The sequence below is a fragment of the Daucus carota genome, chromosome 2, assembly GCF_001625215.2.
Source record: "Daucus carota subsp. sativus chromosome 2, DH1 v3.0, whole genome shotgun sequence".
Lineage (NCBI taxonomy): Eukaryota > Viridiplantae > Streptophyta > Magnoliopsida > Apiales > Apiaceae > Daucus > Daucus carota.
In genome coordinates, this window is record NC_030382.2 from 36,297,006 (window position 1) to 36,307,561 (window position 10,556).

The 10,556-nt window shown below is 34.7% G+C and overlaps 1 protein-coding gene across 3 annotated transcripts; it reads right to left on the reverse strand.

The window, feature by feature from the left end:
• Positions 1–2,678: 2,678 nt before the first annotated feature.
• LOC108205885 (uncharacterized) lies at positions 2,679–7,163 on the reverse strand. 3 transcript variants are annotated; one of them, XM_017376004.2, is made up of 5 exons: positions 6,983–7,163; positions 6,214–6,433; positions 5,615–5,694; positions 3,893–5,531; positions 2,679–3,645 (listed from the first exon to the last, which is right to left on the reverse strand). In XM_017376004.2, exons 2-5 carry the CDS (start codon positions 6,374–6,376, stop codon positions 2,969–2,971), a joined length of 2,559 nt encoding a protein of 852 aa, XP_017231493.1. In that variant the 5' UTR covers positions 6,377–6,433; positions 6,983–7,163; the 3' UTR covers positions 2,679–2,968. The 3 variants fall into 3 exon arrangements, with proteins under 3 accessions (XP_017231493.1, XP_017231492.1, XP_063943374.1); XM_017376003.2 differs by having other exon boundaries at positions 6,214–6,436; XM_064087304.1 differs by lacking the exon at positions 6,983–7,163 and having other exon boundaries at positions 6,266–6,401.
• Positions 7,164–10,556: the final 3,393 nt, after the last annotated feature.

Genomic DNA, 10,556 nt, shown 5'->3' on the forward strand with positions numbered 1-10,556 from the left:
TAGAGTATGTAAATCTTAAGTTTGGGGGAGCTTTGAGATGTATATGCCTTTCTAAAAAGAAAAAAAAAAGAAATATTGCAAATAAAGTATCGAGTACTCCTTTGAGATCAACGGGTGGTAAATTTTGAAAAGGACGATCCATGTACTTGTGCTGGTATTAAGTGCAATTGTACTAGAAATAAATTTTCTTGGTGACTTTTCACAACCCTTGGTTACTGGAGAATTACTTGACTTTGAAAAAAAAAAAAGAAAAAAAAAATAAGCTAGCGAAGTCTTATGGTGGTCGTAACTCACTTACCCTGAGAAGCTTCCCAACCTTTGACTGAGCGTGAAAAAAAATCAAAAAAAAAAAAGAGTAGAAAATATAATAGAGGCATAGAAATTCCTTTGCGACCATGAGCTGTAGTTGACTCTAATGTAACGAAGTGTTTAAGCATTATTCTGATTAACGACTCATGGTTAAGGCTCTGTTGAAGTTTGTTGGTCTCTGTTTTGTTTCACTAGAGAGCATATTGAGCACACACGATGCACTCCGCACTTGCAGTGGAAGAGTTGTATGACTAACATGTTAGATAGATGAATGCCTTGATTGTTGTAAATTCTGAGGATATTCGTTGACGAGGTTGAAACTTTCATGATTGTATCACATGCATTTTCATTTAGTTTGCATCCATATTAGTTGCATTTTTGAGACTTGGTAGAAAATAATGAATTTTGTGGGTAGATTCACTATAAACCCTCACGAGACAACACTCGTCCTACTAGGGCTGCCTAGGGGTTTAACGGCTTATTGCATATGCTCAATGCAATCGTGTCATCTACGAAAATGGTGTTAGTTAGTTAGGACTTAGCTTTTATTTCGCTTATTTGCCGAGGACGTGCAAAAGCTTAGTGTGGGGATGTTTGATAGAATATATTTTTATATATATTCTATATGATTTTATTCTCATATTTAATTATATTTTGCACTGATTTGGATATTTATTTAATAGATTTCATTGTTTTATTGTAGGAAATAAAGAATTCCAAGTTGAGAAGGATTTGAAGATAAATAAGCTATTTTGGAGCTAATTTCTACTAAAATTCGGATTTATTCGGTTCTACCCGATTTCTACACTGTTTGGGCCATATCTTGAGTTCCGGGTGTCAGAATTGGACGATCTTACAGCCCACGCGAAGCCCTTGAAATTCTCTTTAATTCAGAAGTGGTCCAAGAAGCAAAGTCCAACTGTAAAGGCCCGAAAACTGGACAGAACAGAAAGCTGCGAATTTTGAGACTAAATCCTACTTGGTTTTGGAGTTTTATTTATATATTAGTTTTAAATATTAAAAGACTGGATATTATTAGAGAGAGGATTAGTTTTATCATTGTACAATATTAGATTAGAATTAGGGTTAGGGAGAGAGACTTATGGAGAGGCCATAGCTTTTATGGATGTGACAACTTTAAAGCTTAAAGGTTTTCTTCTTTAGTTTCTTCTCTTTTCTTGTTAGCTTTATGATGTCTTTTTATTGTTTTGCTTGTTTAATTAGTATTGAGTAGTGTGTTCTAGGGCTTAAGGGGAAGCCATGTTTGCACTATGATATTGGCATGATTTTACAGTGATTTGATTTGTTGTGGTAATTCTGATTGATATGTTTTAATATTGATTTGTGTAATCGGCCGATATCATGTATTGATTCTATGCGAATAGGAGTATAATCGAGAGATATACTACTAGAGGCACACATACAATTAGCAGAATTGAATTTGAGTGCGAGAGCATCATTGGATTTCTGAAAGCGTTAATACTCGAGAGAGATTAACCTTGCTTTAATTACCTGATTAATCGAATTACTAAAAGTGATTATACGTGTAATCATGTTTCGAGAGTGTTGATACTTGAGAGAGATTAACATACTCTTGTTATTTGACCACTTTAATTGCTTTAGCTTAGAGCCAGTCATTGTGTAAGCATGGTGGACCTGGTTGCCCTGGATTTTTAATATATTATTTTCTTGTCTTTTTAGCTAGTGTTATTTAGTTGTAGTAGTTAGTTAAAAATATCTTTGATAATCGTTTTGATCTAGAAACAATTGAGTATAACTGAATAGAATTGATAGCATCTGTCTCCTTGAGGATACGACCCGCATTTGCCAGTCTGCACTACAACAGACACCAGACACCGTGCGCTTGCGGTTAGTTATAATTTAACACATCAAATCACTTAATCAGTGCTTCTGCATAGTGATCAGAAAAAGGTTCTAGCATTCTAAGAATACGTACTTGCAGCATCTCAACTGAATATACCAAATTCACCTGCAATGTGCTATTAGAACATGACAAAATGAATTACAAATAATTTCTGCAGCAGATGGAAAAGATGGTAAACTTTTCATGCCACATTTCACAATCGTCAAGTCTACAACAATATTGAAGAAAATTTATGGATAAGAATTTCCTAAAGAGTCAAGTCTTCTTGTTAATTGTTTGTGTATGCTTAAAATGAAAAAACCTAAAAATCAAAAGTCGTAGTTAAATTCTGCTTCTGCAGCTCATTTTGAAAATAATATATATGATAGAAGTTGTAAGCCAACCAAGGCTTCAGTTAACCATAGAACTATGGTAAAGCCATCAACTTTAAAGGCTTAGAATGGAGTTATTTAAGCTATGTTTTACTGACTCTTAAAGTCATGCGTACCATTCAAAAATGTGATTCACTTTCATATCTACATCTTCATTACAGTTTAACATGCTCTGTACAGCAATAGCTGTAGTCTAAGAAAATTACAAACACTTACAGTACTATATGGTGAACTCGAATCCTAGTGAAAAGCTCCATCTCCTTTAGGTCTCGAATCCTCACATAGTAGGCACCCTCTTTAACAACCCTGCTTGCCTTTAAAAAACACAATTCCATGTACAGAACTGATTCAAGTTAATATCAGCATGATATTGCCCTTAATCCAGCTAGCCTCATAGACATAATCAAGCATATATTAGCTCTTCTAGGAGTTCATCGAAAATGAAATCCTCCAACTCCAGCACCACACACTCAGAGTACATCTGAAGATTCATCCAACCATCAGCTTTTGCTAAATCTCGTGGCACTGGATCATCTAGTTGTTGGTCCAGTTCTGGTTTGAGAACAATCCACTTGGTAAGACTCTTCAACACCTCGTCGTCATGGGATGTACTGTGTAGTGGATGGACTTGGCAACTTGTTGATAATGCCCTTGGGTAGTATGTGAATGATGTCTCATATATTTGAAGAATTACTTCATTTATTAAATCAAACAGAAGTTGGTGGTGATACAGGAGGATGAGGTTCGCTTGTGAACATTCTGATTCATGGGGCCACCAAGATTCTTCTACCTCATTGAATATCAAAGGGCTTAATGGTTGCTCAGATGAGTACCATTCCCCGTGGAAGCCATTCTCGTTAAAGCCTGCCACCTTGAGAATTTCTCTGGCGTAACTTAAATCAGCATCATCATCTGAATGTAACCTGCTATGGATGTGATTCTTTGTTCTAAAACTTTTAAGATCTTTTCCAGTGTACATTTTACTACTGCATGATTGTGGAACATAATCTGCATCCAAGCTGTTGAACGAGTGAAGTGGAGATTCTCTCTCATGAGAATAATTGTATGCACTTTCACAACCTGAATTTGACATAATATAAATTAAATCAAATTTCCAGTTATGCAGAAATGAATATTTGAGCGTTATACTAGTTTTGGATGCAGTCTTTTGGGGAAATGTATAAAGAAACTAGACCAAAGGAAATTACTTATTCAGCAATAAGTCTGAGGTATAAGTTTAGAAGATGACACTATATACTAAAACCCAGGGGGTCATGCTTTTGTATTTCAATATATTATCAAGAAAATCCCAAAATGACATAAATACCTTCGAATGCTGAATTTGCAGGGGTTAAGGATTCCTGTTGCAAACACCTTCCTCTAATTAAAACAGCTTGACTTGTTTCTGCTACCTTCTTGTCGTCAATCTTTAAGCAGCTGACTTGAAGATCATCGTTGGAACTGCTTTTTTCATCAGTTAGTTCATCTGATTCCTCGTGATGTCTGTCCACTTTAGCAGAACCACAATCACCCACGCCCATTGTTAAGCTATCCAAAATTTCCACTTCTGGACTAGATTTACTGTTTTCTACAATTGTTTCACCATGCAAATTTTCTTCCATTGCATCTGACAGTGGGAAATTCTCTGGATATTCTTTCCCTGGGAGCCCCACTAGCTTTGATTCACTCAAACCATCATCTTCCGTAGCTGTTGTGACAACCATGGCAGTCATACTTGGCACACTTGGATTTAATATTTCACGAAACTCCTCATCTTGAAGGGGCCAACTTATAGTACAATGAGGTAAAGAGTGATTTCTTCTAAAGGATATTGGAGTACTTCTAGTTGCTAAGAGGTCATATTCATTTGTCCATGTGACGCTCTTAGGTAAATCCGATTTGCTCTTTATGTGGAAGCTATAATCACACAAACGAACATATCTGTGCATTGAATCATTTAAAGAGGATGTCCTTCTGTGACCTGAATTACTGTTTCTACGATTATAACCAGAACCGTCAATTGTTAAATCACTCTTGATCAAGTCCTTGGTATCATCATCCACTATAACCGTATCGTAAATTCTGGACCTCTGTTTCCCAGTTCTTAAAGGCTCATTCCCATCTGTAACCTGATCAATTAATGAATTGGAGGTGCAACTAAGCTCATGTTTATCCACCCTGTTCTGAGGGTCTAATCTTTGCCTCTCGTCTTTCGAATGGGCAACCACTTTACTATCCACCTCAGGGTCTTGATGACCATTGCCCAACTTCACTCCTCCTGGGAAGGACCAATGTTCGGTTTGCTTGTCTTTAAGTGTAGTAGGCTTAAAGTTTCTTCTGCGCATGTATGAAACATTAGCCACAGGGAATGTCCCTGACTTCGTTAATCTAGCTTTTGCAGTAGAATCATTAGGCATGTGAAGGCGATCTTTTTTACCAACATCTCTCTGTTGTTGAAACTCTTGAAATAGATCTTCATTAACCTGAAATAGTTCCAAAACATCTACATATTTTTTAAGATGACGTCGGGAAGCATTTTGCATAAGGAGGTTAGCACGTGCTTGATCCGCGGATGTTTCCCTTGTTGTGGTAAAAGTGTAATTTTGAGAAAGCTTTTGGTGCTCAATGTAGTCCATCAAATTTTCTTTAGTGCACATATTAAACTTCTTCCAGTCACTGGCCGTCATCCTTGCTGGATGCTGCAATTTGGTGGCACCAGGTGCAGTCTTCCTAGGAAAGAAAATGATGGGACTTTTCCATTCATTACTTGCTTTACCGAAGCTATTCTTTGGTGATTCAACATGCTTAACTGAAAGAGTTCTCTCCAGCTGCGGAAGTGCAGGAAAGTTTGGACCCCTTTTCTTGTTGTCATCTGCCTTGCGAATCTTTTCAGCGACTAGTGCTTTAATGCGAGCTTTCAGAGACCTTTTGTATGTTGAGCTAATCTTGGTGGTAGCCGGATTTACCTGATAACATTGCTTTTGATTAGAAATTAGGACTCTTCAAGATATTAGATTTCAAATGTCGGCTAGGTAGCATAGTAGCTTACAAGAAAATGACTTGCTTTAGCGTCCATGAGTTTCTGCGCAGCGCCATTGACACTGGATATTGTCTTGGGATTTTTATTGCCTGAAAAGAGAAGTCGGAACAGAACTTTTACGCGCATACTTAACTCCCATCAATAAAATAGCTTCTTATCTACTACAGAAAATATGACATTGAAATTAGCTTATAGAACAATTGACAGCTCCGATTCAGTTGATTTGTCCAAATAAGGATACAGTTCGATTTTTCCTGAACTACTGCACATATAAAACTAAAAAACATATCTTTTGAGAAAAAGAAACACAGCTGCATATACAGAACCTCATATAGCCAAGAAGTTGAACCATTGATGTATAAAAGTAAAATTTAAACACATCAAATAACTGAATTAGAACTTATAAGTAAGTCAAATTTAAAGCAAAACTTTAGAAATCCACAGTGGAGTGACTTAATTGACTTCATACACAATAAATTCGATGTCTGTCAATTACTTCAAATGCTCTCATAACATCCTCCAAGATCTATTAGACAAGAATAGATGAACAGAAAGAGAAGAACAAGGAGACGTAAAACTGAAACTCTGTCAGATTAAAAAGCACATACATTTGACATTTTTCCGCTTATTGTGCCTTCTGTGAGGAAGCATTTTCCTTACATTATTATGCCATTGATGGTAGTCAAGAGCATAGAATATCCCCCACATGCAGCTCGGAAAAATACCCTCTGATTGATCATTATTCCGGTAAGCTGGAAAGTGCTTTCCCATCTAAAATTATACAAATCCTTGAATTTCTTTAAAATTGGGATTCAACTACCACCCTTCCTGCTGTGATGACAAAAAAAACCACATATACCACCTTAGTAATCTTCAAATTGCTATTATCAAGCTTCACACGCGCGCACAAACAAAAGTAAAACACAAAATTTCTTATAATAGCAGCATACACTTTCACATGTAAGTGAATAATTTGCTTATAGACTCAACCTTAACAAGCTTTTTGGATTTCACAAAGCCGAGTTTTCGCGAAAACAACCTCTATAATTTGCTTACATTTCACTCAGACATGCTCTACGAGCGAGATACCCTAGTAGTACATTGTTTGGTGAGGCATGGTTTGGTTGTTTGTCAAAAACACACGAACGATACAAAAATATTCTTATAAAAAAGCTCAAGTTAGTCAAAACATCTCAACCAAAAGATTAAAAAATGAATAAACAAACACAAGGATAAATCATAATCCGGCAAGAAGAAACAAACTGAAGTGATATAGCAATCATGCAACCGAAAACTCGAGAGAAAACAAGAGAAAAATTACCCTGATAGTGAAAACATCTGAAAACAAGAAAGAAGTACCAAACAGTAAAATCTAACCTCTGAGACGAAGCAGGCTGCAGAGGAATGAATGAAGAAAAGGGTGGTCACAAATTTTGGTAGCATGCGAATTAATTTACATATATTGAAGGCTTGAAGGTGTAATAGTTTTAGGAGCTACAAAACCGAGTATAAAACAGAACAAGTATGAATGTGAAGGCTAACACAAAATAAAAGTATGAAAGTGAAGGCTTAAAACTGAAAAGACTCTAAAAGAGACTCGTTAAACTGTTGAATAGTTTTAGCTGGTGTTTCAGTTTGGTGCGATTTAAAATAAATATTCAATATAAATATAATTAATTTATCATCAAATTTTAAGCTTATTCATGTATTTTATTAATATCCAATAAATATCGAAACATATGCAATGAACACATTTACAAATTATAAGTGCACAGATAAATTTATGTGCACAACTAAATTAATCTATTAATGTGATTGTGTTTGTTGGGAGTTAAAAGCCCGGCTTTTAATTTATAAGTCGCAATTAATTTATTTATATTGAGGCCGTTGGAGTGAGTTTAAAATAAGTGCTTCTTACTTAAAATAAATAAGTGGAGTAGAAGTTAGAAGCAAGATATATAAGATTTATAAGCGCTTAAAGTGTTTGGGAAATAAGTAGAAATCCTGAAACAAAAACTAGCATTCCTAGCTTTTTATAAGTGTTTCTTGACTTATTACACAAACGGTACGAATAAGTGCTCCTAATTTATAATCCAGAAACTGGACTTATAAGTGTTAAACATACACCCACATTATTTGTATAAAGAACTAGAAGCGTGAGAAGTTGAAAATTCTAACTTGTTTTAGGGATTTATTTTATTTTCTAAATATGAATTTACACAAATATATAGAATTAGTTTATAAGATAATTTATAGTATTTAATTATTTTATTAAAAATATTTGTACTTAATAAGTTGTAATTATCAAAAAAAAATCATTCAAATAGGTAAATTAAAAATTATTTTTCATTTATAAATAACTTTTATTTATAACCAAGAAGCATTCGCTATATAACCATATAAACTTTTGTTATTTATAATTATGCAAGTGTATAGGATCGGAGACTGACCGAGACCAAGACCAGGACCGAGACGGAGACGAAGACAGACGAAGGACTAGGAGACCCGGAATTTGATTAAACATAATTTGAAAGAAATCATAATTTCCCAGTTTCAAATATGAACAAGACGATGTCAATGCTAATTGCTAGGCGAACCTATTTTACGGGTCAACAACTCCCTTTTTACTTCATATATTCTCACTCATTCTCGAATTCATGGTTCAACGGTATGCTAAGCGAACCTATGTTTTTTTGTTTCCGCACGAAAAATGATCCTGATCTCAAAAAATCTGAAAGTAATGTACAGAGTTGAAAAAAATGACTCCAAATATCAATTATTAACGTCTGAAAATATAGAGTTTTCAATTTGAGAAGAAAATGCTGGATCGTTTAACGTTTTGTTGTTTTAATCCTAGTAAAACGCTGATGATTCCGTTCGAATTAACCTTATTGCATAAAATGAATGATCATATTAATAAGTGGCCCGGTAGTCTCTCTGTCCCGCGAGATACACTGTTTACACGCATTTTGAATCTCTTGTAAGGTATTATTTTATAAAGTATTCCAAATATTTTTTTTAATAAAAATTTAAACATAAAACCTTTTTTTTTTAGGAATTTCTTTAAGAGAATAAGTATATTTTATTGGAGACCCAAAATACTTACCAAAAAATAACGTAAAGAACCTGGTGGGACAGTGAGTGTCATATACTTAAAATAATATATATTTATAATATATTGGATTGGGTAGTTAACTCCAACTAAATTCGTATCCAATACTTATCGATTAGATCAAATTTTTTAATATAATATGTATATGGTTTATTTTTGAGAAAGGAATATAATTCAATAATGAGAAGTCATACGGCATCTATCGATATAATCGAAATTGAACAAACACATAATCATATCGTCGTTGAATCATTCCTTCTTCGGTAGGCAACCAAACGATTTTTTGAAGAGATATATACATGTTGTAATACTCCTAATATTGTTTTGAGCAATCGACTATAATTGCATCACCATACAAACCTTTATCACTGAATCAACACCATGAAAACCCCGCAGATCTGTAATCCCGGAAATAATGAACACACAAAACCCAAACAAAAACTAAACTCTCATAGAAGGAGAGACCAAACAAAACTCAAATAAATTGGGAACTTATTCAGGTGATTAACTAATAATAATAAAAGAAGACAAGAATGGGGCTTTCCACCGGTGAAAACCGATGAAAGCCCTCAGATAAAAAAGACGACGGCTACTTCAAGGTCAAAGAGAAATTTAGGACTTTATGTATATGGTTTATTAACTACCGGATCGGATTCGATTAAATTGAATTTCCGATCTACTAAACAGCCCTGCTGGCTTTCTAGAGTCCACTAAAAATAAAAAAAACTAAGGACAAATGTGCAGAAAATAAACGATAGAGAAAGTAAGGGAAAAAGAAAAGGCACTCGATCCCAACAATATGGTATAAACAAAGTTGCATTACATTACAAATCCTAGGTGACAAAAGACAGTGGCCGGAGTCTAAAAAAACGCGATCACCTCTAGATTCTTATCCACAAAGAGAATATATACTTTCCACGCACACTTGCATCAGCTATTCAGTTAATTGGTTGTAGCCTGTAGACTTTGGGCGCCTGTATATACTACGGGGCCGTTTGGGTGAGCTTAAAATAAGTGCTTATTACTTAAAATAAATAAGTGGAGTAGAAGTTAGAAGCAAGATAAGACTTATAAGTGATTAAAGTGTTTGGGAAATAAGTAGAAGCCCTGAAACAAAAGCTAGCATTCCTAACTTTTTTTAAGTGCTTCTTGACTTCTTACACAAACGGTACGAAATAAGTGCTTCTAACTTATAAGTCGAGAAGTCCAACTTATAAGGGGGGCCAAACACCCACTACGTAAGGGGAAGATCACTTATGATGCAAAATTCACAATTGGATTTGTTAGTTGGCCAAAAGGGTCCAAAAATTATATTATTATTGTATGTTTTTAAATTTTTGGAAAGTAATTATTTGTAAGTTTTTAGTTCTTGATCACTGGTATTCAGAAATGGTATTGTAATTTGTGGGAAGCGAGAAAGATCAGATGAAAATAAAATACGCAAATTCTTGGAGCGTGGGAAGTTCAGTTGTCCAATTACTGTTTGTTGTCTACGAAGAGAACAAAGCTCCATGGCTTCCAAAAAAGATAGCCTCCGCCCACATGGGCGAGACACAAACACTATTCGAGTAATTATTTGTGCCTTTTTACACTAATTATTGCGCTTTCTATTGTCTATCTGATGATTACCTTCATGTTATCTTATGTTTTTCACATATATGTGGATCTCTACCTGGATAGAAAAAAATTTAAAAGCAACCGAACCGGATCAGATTGAATTTTCAGTTCAGTTAAGTATAATTTATATTATAAATTCGATTTGATTCGGTCTCAAAATATTTGATAATCAAATTTTCGATCTATTCAGTTTGTTTGATTCTTAACAGAACTGACGAAATG